At 43.3% G+C, this 17925-nt stretch overlaps 1 protein-coding gene across 1 annotated transcript; it reads right to left on the bottom strand.

The window, feature by feature from the left end:
* Nucleotides 1–7666: 7666 nt before the first annotated feature.
* On the bottom strand, nt 7667–17526 carry LOC123055302 (K(+) efflux antiporter 2, chloroplastic). Its single transcript, XM_044479300.1, has 21 exons — nt 17339–17526; nt 15644–17094; nt 15260–15428; nt 15038–15128; nt 14811–14947; nt 14677–14736; nt 14481–14600; nt 14126–14194; nt 13841–13906; nt 13441–13530; nt 13120–13224; nt 12914–13042; nt 12044–12253; nt 11747–11896; nt 10633–10686; nt 10496–10554; nt 9762–9828; nt 9511–9687; nt 8999–9055; nt 8830–8904; nt 7667–8347 (listed from the first exon to the last, which is right to left on the bottom strand). The coding sequence occupies exons 2-21, from the start codon at nt 17080–17082 to the stop codon at nt 8231–8233; spliced, it is 3441 nt and encodes a 1146-aa protein (XP_044335235.1). The 5' UTR covers nt 17083–17094; nt 17339–17526; the 3' UTR covers nt 7667–8230.
* Between the last annotated feature and the right edge of the window lie 399 nt (nt 17527–17925).

Below are 17925 nucleotides of genomic sequence, written 5' to 3'. Positions count from 1 at the left end.
CTTGGGGGGCGCGCGGCCTGCCCTAGGCAGCCCCTCTCTCTTTCCCGTATGGCCCAATAAGGCCCAATACTTCTTCCCCGTATTCCCGTAACTCCCCGGTACTCCGAAAAATACCCGAACCACTCGGAACCTTTCCGATGTCCGAATATAGTCGTCCAATATATCGATCTTTACGTCTCGACCATTTCGAGACTCCTCGTCATGTCCCCGATCCCATCCGGGACTCCGAACTCCTTCGGTACATCAAAACTCATAAACTCATAATATAACTGTCATCGAAACCTTAAGCGTGCGGACCCTATGGTTCGAGAACAATGTAGACATGACCGAGACACGTCTCCGGTCAATAACCAATAGCGGAACCTGGATGCTTATATTGGCTCCTACATATTCTACGAAGATCTTTATCGGTCAGACCGCATAACAACATACGCTGTTCCCTTTGTCATCGGTATGTTACTTGCCCGAGATTCGATCGTCGGTATCCTATACCTAGTTCAATCTCGTTACCGGCAAGTCTCTTTACTCGTTCCGTAATACATCACCTCGCAACTAACTTATTAGTTGCAATGCTTGCAAGGCTTATGTGATGTGCATTACCGAGAGGGCCCAGAGATACCTCTCCGACAATCGGAGTGACAAATCCTAATCTCGAAATACGCCAACCCAACATGTACCTTTGGAGACACCTGTAGAGCTCCTTTATAATCACCCAGTTACGTTGTGACGTTTGGTAGCACACAAAGTGTTCCTCCGGCAAACGGGAGTTGCATAATCTCATAGTCATAGGAACATGTATAAGTCATGAAGAAAGCAATAGCAACATACTAAACGATCGGGTGCTAAGCTAATGGAATGGGTCATGTCAATCAGATCATTCATCTAATGATGTGATCCCGTTAATCAAATAACAACTCTTTGTCCATGGTTAGGAAACATAACCATCTTTTATTAATGAGCTAGTCAAGTAGAGGCATACTAGTGACACTCTGTTTGTCTATGTATTCACACATGTATTATGTTTCCGGTTAATACAATTCTAGCATGAATAATAAACATTTATCATGAAATAAGGAAATAAATAATAACTTTATTATTGCCTCTAGGGCATATTTCCTTCAGCTTGGAAAGGAAGCACATACCTAGTCGGTGTTGTTGTCTCTAGCGGCTCCATCGCGGTCAGCCTCCCTCCCCCGCACCCAAATCTGGATCAAATCCACGAAAAACAGAGGGAAACAGAGGTGATGCGGTGAGATCTAACTCGACAAGGAGAGGAGCAGGACATGGGTTCCGGATTCACTCACCACAGCCGCCACCGTCGCCAAGAATGAAAGCTCCGCCGCTGTTGGCACTGAGCAAAAAAGCTCCGGCGCCGTCGCCGGCTCACCGCCGAGAACGAAGAGGAGGGAGCAACGGGTCACGTCTCACCTGATTCAGATAGGCACGGGGACACGTCTCACCTGATGCACTGCCAAGTGGGGCTGTAACTAGATGCACTGTTAAATGGGGCCGTAACTAGATGCACTGTCAAGTGGGACCCACATGTCTTAAACATAACCTCAGTCCCGTTGACGACCATTTAAATCGCCCGAGTGGGCCTTGGCTATTTGGGCTTCTGAAACGTTGCACTAGAGGTATTTTCGTCAACGACGTCGCACTCCTTCCATTTCACCTCAAATGTGTCGCACAGGAGCTATTGACCCATTTATTTCACAAGGAGACCAACAGGTCCTGGTTCATTCATCCATGCACCCCCAAATCAACAAAGAATCAACCTCTTGAGAATTTACAAATTTTATTGTGTACACAACAGTACGTTTGTTTGGTTGTTTGTTCCACAGCAAAAAACAAAAGGGCACATGGAGGAACTCTCTTCTCTTCTAGAAAAGAAATAAGAACCTAGTTAACTACGTCGATGAATTCATCCATCCACCCTGTTACTTGCAGACGTCGTCCTTCTCTGCTCTTGTTTTTAGCAGCTGAACTAATGGAGATGATTGTGCTCATGAACAAAAACCAAAGTTAATTAATTACACACTCAGAGAGGTCAGTGCCCAAGTATCCTGACCAGTGCTAGAAAGACAAACAAAAAAATCACTTACACATGTAGTTCAACAATAAAATAGGCAGTAGTACTTCACTTGGAAGTGGTCAGATAACACTATACAATTACTTGACTAATTATGCTAAATGCTAATTACTGCAATACACACCATCCCTAGAAAATCTACAAGCATTTTGTTAAGCTAAATGCTAAATACTGCAATACACACCATCCCTACAAAATCTACAAGCATTTTGTTCTACTTGACAGCCAATACCATAAAAAAGTTTAGCCTGGAATGTAAACTACACTACCAGATTGAGATGTTAATACAGCTAAATAACAGATATATAAATCGAAAGCTAAACTCCTGTAAGTGGCATGTAATGCTAGTAGAATGAAACATGAACTTTACATAAAAGGCAAAATGGTTTATACAACCCTCGTAGACTAATGCAAAGATTGTCATCACGGCAAATGGCAAACAATGGAGACTTTTTAGAGCAATTGCAATTGAATATGGAACATGGCAAACACTGCAATAGTTAACAAAAAATTAACAGATTAAATGTTGGATGACACCCACTTTTATGTAGCTACTTGTATAAACATCAACAGATGAGTATTGACCACTGAGGCAACATGAAAATAGAGTAGAAACCTCTTATACGATTCGTCAGGCATATCTTGGTGATATCAGCACTTTATATCTAGCTGAATCATATTTCAATATTCTGTTGCCATCTGAAGCCTGACATTACCACATTTGAAGCCCTTGCCAACAACCCCAATGTTATTTACAGTATTTCTAGCACTTATATTGTTCCGTTTGAGTTTTCCCCTAATGAGTAATGAACAATTAAGTCGGTCTTCATGTCAAAAAATGACTATTTCCAGTATTTACCCTAATAAGAAGAAAACACATTGATGCATGACCATCAATGTTGTTGAGCCATTGGAAACTCCTGAAGAAATGGCAACAGGAAGATATGCATACAAGTGATTAAATGATCCAACTTAATCATTATAACATGATCATGGTTAATAAATTGGCTCATCTAACACCAACTATTGACATTATTGCATAACTTATGTAAGTCATGATTGCTGAAAAGAGGAACTCTCATATTTGTAGTAAAAGCTACCTTGTGCAAGTACACTATTTAAATAGTTCCATATATGTTCAAACTGGCATCGCTATTCCAAGTGTAGATGCAAGAAAGATAAAATTATACTTAGATAAATTTAGGAAGCAAATGGCTGACATATGGCACCAGACAAAAGTTAAAGATATGGTCAATCAATGGCACAAGTGTTTTTAAAAATGAAAGCATTTTCAACATCATCTTCTATCAATTAAAAACAATTAATAGTAAAACATCATTGAGTAACGTTCTTCTGTGGAATGATGATGAGAATTCACGAGACAAAGTCCAAACAGCAAACAGTACCTTCCAACTCTCAAACAGGACTATTACTAACTTTCATATGCATAATCACATGGCCATTTTCTGTGTGTATATGACTATCCGATGGGCATGGCAGTGCCCTGTTTAAATTATGAGGCCGGTTGATCCCAAAAGTTACTATTCCATAGAAGTGGAATTTCATAAAAGAACCTAGAGAGCAATGCAAACTTCAAAGAAAATAAAGCATTTCATCACACAGTTGTGCAACTGTGGCGCCAACACTGGTCCAAAAGAAAGGGACAGTGGTTGTCAATACCTTCTTATCTCTTGGCAACCACTTCGTGCTAGAAGGCTAAAATATATAAATTGTTGTAAATGCATCTCCTGAACAAAACGACTACAAGTCACAAAGCAACTAATGGCACATGGTGCTAATCTTAAAGAGCACTGAACTAAGGGGGGAGTTCTTTTCTTTTCACAATCACATCCAAGCAAATGTTTCAGCGTAGCTCAAATGGGGAGGAGTTTGGGAGTAGAGCCCTAACCTGATATCGTGGTCATGTCGGATGCGCTCGGAAGTGTTGACAAAGTCCCCCTCCTCGATTGTAATGGAACCATGCTCAAACAATTGTTGCGCCTGATTTACTGTTTTCTCTTCCTCTCCACCCACCTCGCCACCTGCCACCTCACCAGGCTCCGAGACCAGCAGATTTTGGTGGTGGCCTCGGGGTCGGGGCACAGGAGTGTAGAAGGTGACAACTGGAACCACATTATGGTAGCCAGAATAATCGCACACCTTCCTCACCTGCTCAGGTTGTAGCTCAATTGCGAAGAGTTCGTCAAGCGTACTAACGAAAATTACATCTGCTCCCTCAGCAAAGCCCACCACTCCCACTCTATAACCATCATGCAAGCGAGCACTAGTTGGGAGCAAATTGCACAATGAGATGACCCGGCTCAGCGCCCATCGTGCATCAGTGCCATCACTCGCCTCTCTTGTCCACAATTTGAGATGCGGATGCAAGTCTTGGATTATTCCTAGCTCGCCGTCCTCTGTGAGCACGAGATTATATAGGGAGTCGCAGTGGTTGTCGTTGTCTCTGGGTGTGCTGAACACAGTCAGTGAGTGGCTTGACAAGTCATACTCGAGGATCGACCCCCACCGCCCGATGACGTAGAAGATGAAGTAGAGCATAGAGCTGGCAACGAGCACGCTAGAATATTCAATGAATTCCACTAACATGGCGTGTGCCGAAGTCAGCTGGCCCCAGGCACGGGTCTCCGACGAGTATAAGCACGCGGAAAGGGGCGTGGCAAACTCATCGTCATCGTCATCAGAGGAGAAGACGAACAGCACATGGAAAGGGCCCCCGAGGCAGTCGCGATGGTCGCACCCATCCGCCGCGCAGAACACGGCCGCAGTCGAGTAGCCACGCTCGAACACCGCAGGCAGAGGTACGCGCCGCTGGGAGCCCGTGATTGGCTCCCACACGAGGAGTTCCTTGGCGTCCTGGAGGAAGAGGGAACGGCCGTGGCGGCAGTCGAGGGACCGCCTGGAGCGGTGATCCGGGGCGGCGAGGGAGAAGGGAGAGGCGATGGTGGGGATGAAGCGCTCGTTGGGCTTGCCGTGGAGGAGGCCGAGCACGGGGGGTGCCCCGTGGAGGCAGCGGCGGAAGCCGGGGCCGGAGACGCTGTTGCCCCGGTCCTTGCAGACGAGGGGGCGCGGAGGAGGCAGGCGGGGTCGTCGGGTGGGAGGCGGAGGAGGATCTCTTCGACGAGCTCCCCTGGGAGCGCCGGCGGTGGTGCTGCCATGGTGGCCGCTACTCGTTCGCTAGATCTGGGTGTGGGTCTGGGTCTCAACGGTGAATTCTGTTAGCGTTTTTTTTTCTTTTTTTAGCACAAGGAATTGTGTTAGAAACCTGCAGCAAGAGAGGAGGATGACATTCTACTTCTTAGCCCGGCCAGGGAGAGAAAGCCCTGTCACAAGTTTACCGAAAACATATATTTCTCAAAATAATGTACTGAAAATATACGATTTTTTTATGAAAAACTTAAACAATGTTCCTAATATATACCAAAAATATACCGCGTGTATGAAAAAAGTAGTCAAATTTTTTTAAGAGAATATTAATCATCTATTTTAAAAATGTTAAAGTGTACAAAAAATATGCTCCTATTGTAACAAAAAATGTAGAACATGTATTAAAAACTAAAACATAAAAACATAAATTTTGAGAAAATGTTGATAGTGTATAAAAAAATTAATCATATATTTCAAAAATGTTAAACATGTATTAAAAAATATTTCTAATGTACACGAAAATGTACAATGTGTACAAAAAAAACTAGCCATTAAACATGTTTTTTGAAATATTAATCATGTATTTGAAAAATATTAAACAAATAAAAAAATGTTATTGAAAAAACACTTTTAGCATTTTTTGTACAAGTTCGACATTTTTATATAAACTTTTAACATTTAATAAAAACATGCAACATTTTTTAATGTTATGAACAAAACGAGAAAACGAGTGTCCTAAGTCGCACGAACACTCTGCGCGCGGATGAATTCCTTGCAGTATCTCTACTCCTAAACTGAGACTTGAAAGCTTCCCCTACATGGTTTAATATCGTCCGGGTTTTTATCACCTCACCTCCCACCACTGTATATTTTGTCTGGATTATGGAGAGTATTATTTTTTGGCAGGAGAATCACATTAATTATGAGAAGTATCATCGAGTGTTGAACGAAAGAATCGCATTAATCACTGAGAGTATCATTCTTTGGACGTGAGTATCACATTAATTATGAAAAGTAATATCAAGCCTTGAATGGGAGGATCAGGTTAATTATGAAATGTATCACAAGGTCACTCATGCAAAATAATTTGGGAAGAAGCCATTAATATAATTAATTAGCCTAAAAATAATTATGAGTGCAATTAATTAAGTCTATTTGAGTAGGGATTTTTTTTCACGCCAAATCTATTATGAAATCAAGTCATTAATGCAATTAATTAATTAGTCACAGGGATGCATATAATTAAAATAGAAAGTTCAACCATACTAATTAGTCATTAGTTAATTATAGGAATTTTCCAACCCCATTCGGCTGAAATGTTCACGAATTTGAAAAAAATCTCATGATTATTTAAAAAAATCATGGAGTCAAAAAAATATCCCAAGTTCAAAAAATGATTGCGGATTAAAAAAATAATGAATATCAAAATATGTTCATGAATTCAAAAACAAGCTGGCGAGTTTAAAAACAGTCTATGAATTTCTTAGAATGATCATAAATTTCAAAAAATAAAATTGCAAGTTCAAAGAATATTTGAGATCTGAAAAAGTGGTCATGAATTTAAAATTTGTCCACAAATATTAAAATAGTGGCAAGGTATAAAAGGGAAAAAAATTTAAAAACAGTATTAAAAAATAAACGACAAAATTAGAGAAAACCAACAAGAAAAAACCTAGAAAAGAAAAGAAAAATGGGCATGGGAGCTTCCCAAAACTGGATTGGATGCTCCCAGGAACTTTCCGAAAACTGAGAGAGAGAGCGCGCGCGCTGGGGGTGGGGGACCGAGGGACAGTGGTGTTCCTACCTTCCTCATGATGCCTGCTCTTTTAAGCGCTTTTTCATTTCTAGGTGTGACGCTCATGATCCTTCAACACACTGCTTTGATCGGAAGGGCAACTCCTCTGCAGAATGGAGCAAGGGCTCTTATGGCAAGCTCTGCCTTTGGTGCACAATTGAAGGTCAAGAAGACGACAACTAAGAGGAAGTCATGGATGGATGAGCCGGAGAGTGACCTTCTTAATCTGTCCTCTATGGATGCCAACGACCTCGACGGTCTAAAGCCCGTGGGATGCTTTGGGGTCCTTCTTGACCCAAACAAGCATCACTTCTCGCGAGAGCGGCACCCGGGCTCCACTGCAGTGTTTGCCTGCATTCCTCTGCACCCCTTCGCCGAGAAGTTCCTCGTTGAGCTTGGCATCGAGCTAGCTCAGTTGCATCCCTCTATGGTCCTTGTTGTGCTACGGGAGGACCCGCTGGTGCTACTGCTTTCCCACTTCTTCATCCTCGACCACCAGGCCAAGGCAGCACCCGACAGATCTATCCCGGGTCTGTTATAATTCACAAGGGTACTATACAACAACTCTATTAATTACTCCATTTAACTGTCCAAAAATAGAAAAGGGAGTAGATAAGAAAACGAAAACATGCCCAGAGTGACATACTCCATTTAACTGTCCAAAAATATTGAAGTGGTCATGAAAGATATTTTGCCATAATTTACATTGAAAATTGATTAACGCATGTCTACTAAAATCTAGGTCATCTCCCAAGTGTGGGACAAAAAATAAAGACCAGATGCTAATGCAAGAAGCAATACCTTTCTCAACTTATGTAAAGAAAGAAAATCAAAAACTTGGATAAGAGTAGAGTAGAACAGCAAACGCAAAATGGCGGACACTTTCTGCAAAATTCCCAGTGTCCTGCATGCAACCCTGATAACCAAATCTTCCACCGTCTACTTGACGGGGAGTAAAAGGGCTCGAAAGAAGAAAAAAAGGAAGAAACAGTGGTCTGGAAGAGAAAAGAAACAAATGTCCTACCATGCCAAAAATGGAAGAGCTAAAATGTTGCCAAGATCGGTAACAGCCGTACGCTCGGACTATTATTTTTGCTACCTTTCTATACGCGAACACATCTACTGTACAGCCCTGGGAGGAGGACAAGGGAGGCGGAGCCTTTTACGTTTGCGTAGTGGGCTCAGATCGCCAGGGCTCCATCAATGGTGTCGCTCTCGTCGTCGGAGACCACAGGCTTCGTTTTCGACATGACCCGAGAGAAGCCGTAGCCCAGGGAGCTCCCGCTTGTAGAACAAAGCTGTGAAAGAAGCAAGCAGCCACCGGTTAATCAGAAGAATTATTGTCCCAGCAAGTTGACAAGCATCTATTGCATTCGTCGCGTCTACTTATTGTTGTTCCATCTGGATTGTCAAGGAAGAAGCAGACAGCAATGTCCTCTTGAGTTTTGAGACATGGACAAACAAACCGCTCTGCTCAACTAATATGGAAACTGGAACTGGTATTTTTCCACTAGAAATGTTTGAGAAATACCTACATTACATTTTAAATCATGCAAATGACCATATACTGTACAGCACTACTCTTTACCGAACGGCTAGTAGTTCTTCACAAAGCGCTACTATAACAGATGATGAAAATTCACTGTAAGCTATTTTTATACCGTGTTCAATTCAAGGCAATTGCATCTTTTAAATATTTTTTATCTGTTGTGTCATCCATAATAATTTGATGGTTAAAGTGTTACGGATAAGATCACTAAATTACGATGCAACCACACACCTCCGTAAGCTCTGACAAATGACGATTCCTGAATTCGTTGATGGTTGTTGCAATCTCGGACATTGGAAGTTTTGCCTGTGATACAGTACATGAAGAAAATGGTGCTTACGCGTCAAATTCAATACTTTTCTGAATGAGCACATCAGAACAGAATAATAGCGGAGCTTACTTGAGCAAGAACAGCAGCAGCCAATTGAAGACTTGGTTCTAAGGTCTCAGGGACAACCTAAAAAAGTTTTGAATGCAGTTTTATCATAAATTGTATAAACATAGTTGACGGTGATAAAGTATATGATTAGAAAAACTGGGTAGACAATGACAAGAATACACATGGAAAGAACAGCACGAGGGAGGTTGGCTACTAAGTGCTTGATTTCCAATGCATTGAACAATAATTGTACTTGTCATGAATGATTTTGACATGATTCTGTGTTCAGCCCACCCACCAGTAGCGATTATGCATAATAGGTAGGGGCGCCCGCTTGTTTACATTCTAGTAGATCCACTTTTATAACACTGTGTTTCACAAGGCAGGTTGCTGAATTGCAATTTGTTCTGATAAACTAATAAAACAATTCACATTCCAAATAATTAGCCAAACCACATGGCCTTTCATCATATAAGTTGCCCAAAATAATGTTTTAGGACCACACAATAGATTGCTTTGTGGTGTTTACTTACCGCTGATGCACCAGCTTTCTCCAAATTAACACCATGATCAACATCATGTGCTCTGACAAATGTCTTCACATTTGGAAAGTATTTGCTCAGAGCCCATACAGCTCTATAATTTGCACCAGGAGTATCTAAAGTAATGGCAGCAGCACATGCCCTCTCAGCTCCAACTTTGTGCAGTACCTAGCCAAAACCAATAAATCATTGCTTCTGTGTTTTGACAAGCGTATAATTGAGTTCTGTAAAATTATGCATACCTCTCTGCTTCCTGCATCACCGAAATATACTGGTAGATCAAGTGCGCGCCCAACTGCCACCCGATCACTGAAAAGTATCCCAGAATTAAATGGTGGAAACTGCACTAGACTTTATCAGAGTAGTTGACAAATTGACTATTGATTATTGAACAAGCAGTAGACTAAAACAGATAGAATGGTAACCAAATTACACTAGTTTGTATGGGTCTATCATAATGGAAGTGGAACCAACGGGCTCTAGTTACATGTTAATCATCATCTTGCTCAAGTAATCATCAACGGGCTCTAGTATTGAAGTAATCATCAACGGGCTCAGAGCCCATACAGCTCTATAGTTTGTACAAAAGTAACTAGAACCATGGGTCTAATTCACATTCCAAAGTAGTAGGGTATAAGACCCATCACTCCAGGGTCGCTACTATTTTCCTAGTTTCCAAGTCAACCTTACTGGATCCTTCAAGATGGTTTGCTGACAGATACTGTTTGCTGATATAGCAGAATTTAACTCTAGTTACATGTTAATCATCAAAGAAGCATGATAGCAACCATTAGTACACAGCATAGCTAAATCCTAAAACTAGCAAAGTAATTCGCAGACTTAAGCATTGATATACATATAGCAGCCATACTCATGGAGTCATGGATCAACACTTGATTGTAGTAATGAAAACATGTTTCACTACATTTGAATAGTTGTGTTACAGATAAGGTTATTTCCATATCCAGTACCATACCTTCGAACATCAAGCGCAACAAATGGAATTAACCGTTCTGACAGGAGTTGGGCAATGATCTAGCACAAGGAAAATATGTATTATCAAAACTATTGAACATAGTAGATATAATAGCTCATGAGGATTGCATGACAAACCTGCCCAACACGTCCAAATCCCAAAATAATAATATGGCCTTGCAAGTCATCCGTCTACACAAACAAACAAAATTATAGCTCAGTGAGAATCAGCATCTTACAGGAAATTGAATAGCTGCCGTAATATCACTTGTAAGCAGAGGAGATTGTACAAAAGTAATGATATTCTAACTTGAAGCAAACTTATCTTGCTTTGGGTATTTTTCACATCCGGCATAACTAAGCTGGCAAATACCTCATATACAATTACTACTTATCAACTAAAGTTCCTTATATTGGGGAAAACAAGCCGCTTGCATACAGCGCCCCTGACCTAACTGGCTTTTGGACTACTTATTCCCTTGCTTTTGTGATTGTTTTCAGGGACAGGGGTCATATGACTCGCAACAGTTAACAATACCTGTTCTAACCAAAGTTGGCCTAACTTTTGCTTGTAAACATAATATCTATAATATTTTTGTGCAAACAGGCATTAACTGCCTGTTCCTTGCCGAGTAATGGCACTAAATTAGAACAAACTATACAATCCACTAAGCGACCAACCAATCAACGTCAATATTCAGATGGAGGCAGGCAAAGGGCACCTTGCATTCAGTTTAGGTGGTTCGGAAGTGGTTATTAAATTTCTTTCAAGATACTGGCACCATCATGTAAGGAAAAAACTTTATTACTCCATCAGTATATCTGAGAAATTAAATGCAAACAAATTCCTTTTCAAAATAAATGTCCAATTTACAGATGGCCATTAGTGCTAGTAGTTTAGTACTGACACACTGAAAGTTACTATATCATATATATACGTAACAAGGCTTCTAGTGTATGCTGTTTGAGTTATTAAGGCTGCTCAGTTACTTAAAAAGAAATACATTATCTGGCTTTATTATACACATAACACAAGGAATGCACAGGGGTGTGCATGTAAATGCAGGAAGTTGGGCATACTTTCTGACAGTACGGATTCTCAAAGTCGGAGATGACGGTTCACTAATTTAAAATTTAGACTAAGAAAAATGTTTTTTTAATTAAGCCATGATTACAGATAAAGCCATAAAGGTAACCAAAACAACAGGTGATAGCTGAGCTGACCAATGACAAAAGGAAAGAAAGAATATACCTCACTTTCCACTGGCAATAAACTCCTGACATCATGCTGCTCAAATTTTGATGCTAGAAACTGCCCTCCAGCAGCTAAATATGGTGTCATAGCCATTGAAAGGCCAACCACCAAAAATAATAATGACGATAATTGAGGCGATAGAAGACCCTGCAAAGACAGCGTTGCCATTTATAAAAATTATTGCTCCCATGATAAACTCACGTGTGAGAAAGAAATATCTCACCGCCTATAAGGCTAACAATAGGAAAAACACAAAACACGAGGTACAGTCAAAGAAAATAGTAAATACAATACCTGGTTAACGGCTTCTCCAAAGGCAACAAAAGCAAACTCCCCACCAGGTGCAAGCAAAAGACCAACCCGAACAGCAGCTATGGTGGAAACTCCAAACACTCTACCAATAAATGTTACTAACAGTGTCTTTCCAATAATTAAGAGACCTAATATCAAAGAGACTGCTGGGAAGTTTGACAGAAACAGCTTTGGGTCAATAGACATTCCAACCTGGAAAGAAACAAACCAGGGTAAGCATTAAGAAGGTATCAAATATGGTCGGAACTTACAAAAGGAATTAGAAATGTTCTAAAGTAATTCAAGCATTGATGTTCAAGAAATAAATTTCTGAAATGTTAATGGCATGTAAATCCAAAATAAGACAAACATAAGTGATATGACACCAATTAGTGGCATTCTTATGATTCTATGCATGGCAAGTTGTTGAAAGAAAGAAATAATAGCTCTACGAGCAAGATATATTGAAACAATAAGAAATACATGAAGTTGCCTGCTAGAAAAGAAATAAGATATTATTGCGTCTTGACAGCATCAATTGAGATAGCGCAAATGATCATTAATTGTATTTAAAATATATGATATGAGAAACTTGTGATAATAATGAAATTCTGCAGTAAGATTAGAGTGGAGCGAAAACGATTCAATATTGAACAGTTAAATGAAATGAATAAGGATTTCATGTGGGTCAATGCATATGTCGATGACTCCATGACTAATGAATTAATAAACAAGAATTGACCTATTATGGTATCTGCAAAACTGCATTATATATCTGCTCCATCATATAAGAATGGTACACTCTGCAACAAAATCCTAATGGTATAGGTTACAGGAATTAATATCTAGTGAGATTGTCTTCAGAGCCCTCACCGTCATAAAGAATAGACCTAACAGAAGGCCACGGTAAGGAGCAATATCCGACTCAACCTGCAAGGAGAACTCTGTTTCTGCTAACAACAAACCAGCCAAAAATGCTCCCAGTGCCATCGATAAGCCAGCCTATAAAGAAATGTACAACAATATGAGATGTAGATTTCAGGTAAGCAAGCTCAGAATTAATCAAATAAAATACATACCCGAGCAGTAAGAAGACTTGTCCCAAATATAACAAGGAGAGTATTTGCTGAAAATATCTCGGCGTTCCGATTTTCAGCAATTTGCCTGTAAATTGGCCGAAGGAACTGTTCAACAACGAACAATGTGAGTCAAACAGGTACAATCAAATTATAAGAAATGCAGGTTCAAAATAAAAGGACTAAAACGCACACACAACAGCGGCAGCGACACGTAAATGCATGTTATGTATGTGTGCTTGTTAAGCAGGCAGTTAAGAAGAGTTATGCAAAGTTTCTCATAAGATAAGCATGCCAACTAAAATGAACGAATATACAACTCACCAAACGACCTCCAGCAATGATGGCAGTTATAGCAGCTATTGCCTTTACCGCAGCCATTCCCATAGCTTCCAATATTGCTTGGAAACCAACCTGTAAGAAGCAGAGAAGGTATCAAGGGCCATACCCGTACTGTTCAAACAGAAAGGCTAAACACATGGCTCTGGACACTAGTGCAATGAAATATCATCATGTTCACATAGCTCTGGACATTCAAGAACATTATGGAAGAACATGGGTTTTATAGTGCTCAGTAGAAGTGAAAATCAGAGAAGAGAGTTCAGAAACTTGGGTGAGCAGTTTATGTGATGTGGATTCTTTGAAAAATGTGTAAAATGGTGTGCATCAAGAAAAAAAATGTGCTAGCTCGACAAGGGAAAAGCACATGACATAAAAAGCTTACCCCTCCTTTTGAAGAATTAGGTGAAATGAGTGGGATCAATATCAACAGAACCACCACGGCCAGATCCTGGATACAAATTAAGAAACATCTGTTAAAAAGAAGTGCAAGGCTGCCATTATCAAAAGGTCGGCTCATTTCTTTCACTAAAATGAGATACTACAACTGTACCCATGGCCAAAAAACAAAGCTTATGAACATCACCGAAGGGGCATGCTAAAGTACAATGGCAATAACATAAGGAGAGAGCCCTGAAAAGGTATATGTCAGACCATGCTGAAATTGTACCTGGAAAAGTAGCACAGAAAATGTGGCGCGTCCATGCCGTGATGTGCTCTCCCCACGTTCTTGTAGTACCTGGCGGAGCAAAAAACAGCAAGTACTCAACAGCAGAGCAACAAAAGATTCGGATAGAATTTTGAAGAATGCAGATAAATATGTAGACGAAAGAAAGCACTTCAATAAACCAAGTCTACGCCTGAATATTCAAAGTATGACCACAACATAAATCCGGCCAATCTACTTATTCCCTGAAGAAATTGCTTCTGATGAACAACTTCATTTGATTGTGATAATTGACTTGTGCTGAAAACCAACCTAGCAAAATTCGATAAATAAGATAATTGCCGGTTACAAATCATACTTGCAAGACGACAGCTGTGGATGATAGAGCCAAACCACTCCCAACAACAATTGCCGCTGGTCCTGGTAGTGCTGCAAAACGGTGAGCTGCCAGACCAACAACTGCTGTAGTAACCAACACCTGTCGATTGTTACAATTTGTCAGGGAGTAATCCGCATGGACAACTGCTTGATGATTACATACGCATTGAAATTACCTGAGCAGAGCCTAATCCAAAGACATACTTCTTCATCGAACTTAACCTTTCCACAGAAAGCTGCAGATACAAAAATATATTAAACTGATGCTTCCTGAAAGAAGAAAGAATCTTTAGAACCACTCAGCTTGTACCTCAAGGCCAATGTTGAATAACAAGAACACGACTCCAAATTCAGCAATTGCCTTTGTTCCATGGACATTGCGGATGATAGAAAGACCATAGGGACCAATGAGGACACCAGCAGCAAGATATCCAAGAACAGGACTACCTAGGATATCAAAGTGAATATAATAACTGAGCATACAAATATACTGGTTCTTATCAAGGTACATACACATAGCAGATAAACATATCTCACCTCCAGGTATTTTCTGGAATAATGGTACAAAAACAACACTAGCCAGCAGCAAATATAGTACGTCAAAAAGCGAAGCTTCTTCCTCATTTACCTGAATAGGGCAATAAAGGGCGTAAGGAAGCTAAACTTCAAATTAGTTTACATGAGCGGTAATAGAGTGGTCAGACAAATGAATTATGAAACTCACTGATATACAGGTTCAGATTAAACGGGGACAAATACCTCTTGATGAGGTAAGAGCTCGATTAGCTTCTTTATTCTTTGTGGTAACTGCCGTATCTCGCGAACTATGGGCTTTGCAGTGGAGGTAACTTCTTCAATGCTTGTGGTGGTTATGCCTGGCTGCTGAAACAATTGACTATTCTTCTCAGCTCTATTGAAGAAGAATGCCCTATGGTACACACACAAGGAAAACGTCATTTGAGAAAGAGCTGGTTCAACTACTGTAAAAGGAAGCAATCACGCACGGTTATATTTATTCCACAGGTCAACAAATGGGCATACTAGAAGAGTATACAAGGTAAACAGATGGAGATATGCGAAATCAAATCTTTACTGCAAAACAGAAGCCAAGAAAATGTATATATCAGTTACCATGCAACTCACCCTGCACCAAGAAGCAGTATCCCGGCAACAAGAGCTGGTGCTTGTTTTCTTGCTGATTTCATTAGCCCTCGGAATACAGATGTAGGTGTAAATTCTCCATCCGATTTGGAGGAGAAGAAAGACGCCGAGAAAAAACGAGACGACCTCTTCAACGATGATTTGGAAGACTCCTGCTTCTTCCCTTGCTTTGACTTATCTACGTCAGGTTCAGCTTCTTTCTGAGGCTCAACAAGCAACTTGTCACTGCGTTCTTCAACAGGCATTTCATTAGACGGTTCAAGCGGCTCGATGCCTTCAGCAGCCAAGTCGCTAATCTGCATCAAACGCTCGACATTTGACACCTCATCCCTTTCAGAAATGTCAGCCATGCCGTCACCGCTATAGTCATAAACATCAGAAAGATCGTCCTCTTCGTCACTCATGTGCCCATCAGCAGCCGGCACCAGCTCCACAACGGACTCGACCGCCTTCTCCGCCTTCTGTAACGCCAGCTCCGCGTCGTTCACGCGCTTGGCCGCTTCCATCTCAAGAGCCACGGCCTGCTCAGCCAACACCATTATGTTGGAAACGTCCTCCTCGGCCTTGGAGGCGTCCAGGAGAGCCCTCTCGGCGAGCTCGGTCAGCCTGTCGACCTCCTTCTGCAGCTCCATCTTCTTCCCCTGGATCTGGCCCAGCTCCTCCTCGCATTTTGACAAGCTGGCCTGGCACCCCTTGATCTCCTCCTGGGCGGACGCGAGCGCCTCCTCCTCGACGTCGTCGAGGCTGACCTCCAGCTGCCCGACGGAGCCCCTCTTGGCGTCGAGCGCCTCCGCGGCGAGCTGCAGCCGGGCCTCGGCCATGGAGAGCGCCATGGTGGCCTTGCGGACGGCCTCCTTGGCGTCGTCCTCCTTGCTGATGATCTCCTGCACGGTGGCCACAGCGGCGGACACCTCGGTCTGCGCGCTGTCGGCGCGGTCCTTGAGCGCGATGGCCGACTCGGAGATGCGCTGCGCCTTGCCCTCGAACATGGTGCTGTTGAGCCGGGCCACCTCCAGCTCCTTCCTGGCCTTTTGCAGCAGGTCGCGGAGGTCGTCCACGTCGACGGCGGCGCTGCGGGCCCTCTCCTCAGCGTCGGACCCCGATGTGGTGCCCGGGTCGTCGCCGCCGTCGCTGCTGCCCTTGGTGCCCTCCAGCGGGCCGTCCACGTAGGCGAGCGAGTCGTTGCCCTGGCAGCGCGCCGACCCGGTCCGTCTGAGCCGGAGACGGCCGTGGTTCGGGGCGGCGTAGAAGAGGCCGCTGCTTGAGCCGCGGAGGGCCGAGGCGACCATGAGGTTCCCGCCCCGGCCGCCGTGGACCCCGCCTCTGTGCCGGGGTCGGCGCAGCGAGCAGGCCCCCCGGAGGGAGGCGGCGCCGATCTGCAGGCCCGGCGGGCGCGGAGACGCGAACCTGGACAAATCCATCCTCCCTTGCACCTGGCGGAGACGCAATCGAAAATCAGGAACGGGGAGAGGCGGCCGGCATTATTAGATGGAGAGAGTAGCGGGGGAGTGAAACACCGCCCGAAATGAGGCCCGTCAAATCGGACGGCGACGGGTTCTCGACGGAGGAAAACAAAATTCCCCCAAAAATGGGGGGCCGCCGACGAGCGGGCGGGCGGGGCAGTGAATCCGTCGGAGTCGACCGGCGGGGGAGGAGGAGGAGGGGCGGCGCACTTACCGGTGGGGCGGCCGTGGAGTCCGAGGCGGGCGGACGAACCAAGGGGAGGGGAGGGGAGGGGAGGGGGGGTTTGGAGGGGGGAGAGGTTTGTCAGGAGAGGAGTAGGGGGAGGGGGCGCCTCATTTCGGCTCGGCTCTGCTTCTTCTCTTCACTCGCTCTTTGGGGGCTGGGAGGGCCGGCCGCCTCTTCTCTTGCTGCTGCCGCTGCGAACGGAGGAGACGAGGCTGCGTGTGTGCACTGCAGATTGGCCTCTATGGTCGTCGTGTGCGTGCGTGCGGGTTGCGAGACCTCCTGCGATTCCTTCCTGTGGGCCAGCAGGGAAATGCTCGCGGCGTAACGGGATATTCCTCTTCCTCCCCCTGAGAAGGATCGGATCGGGCCGGGGTTGGTTGATCCATGCATCGCTTTCCCCCTCCTCCTGGGCTGGGCTGGGCTGGGTTTGGTTTAACGTTAAGGCCCTGTTTGGCATCAGAGCTTTGGGGCGGGTTTGAGGGGATTTTTCCGAAATCATGAGTCAAGGGTACCTCTCGCAAAGGCCACTCCCACGTTTTCTGATGGCTGACGTCAAATGACGCACTGCATGTGTG

This window comes from Triticum aestivum, chromosome 2D, assembly GCF_018294505.1.
Source record: "Triticum aestivum cultivar Chinese Spring chromosome 2D, IWGSC CS RefSeq v2.1, whole genome shotgun sequence".
Classification (NCBI taxonomy): Eukaryota; Viridiplantae; Streptophyta; class Magnoliopsida; order Poales; family Poaceae; genus Triticum; species Triticum aestivum.
Note: the sequence above shows the minus strand (reverse complement) of the source record. Positions and strands in the feature narration are given on the sequence as shown.

Bases quoted from the DNA above. Each gene is read 5' to 3' on its own strand.
- LOC123055302 (XM_044479300.1), bottom strand. From the start codon at position 17,082: ATGGATTTGTCCAGGTTCGCGTCTCCGCGCCCGCCGGGCCTGCAGATC. The intron at 14,737-14,810 runs GTACAAGCTGAG...TTGTATCTGCAG, and splicing joins TATTCAACATTGGCCTTGAG to CTTTCTGTGGAAAGGTTAAG. The intron at 9,829-10,495 runs GTATGGTACTGG...GATACTTTTCAG, and splicing joins GTTGCGCTTGATGTTCGAAG to TGATCGGGTGGCAGTTGGGC.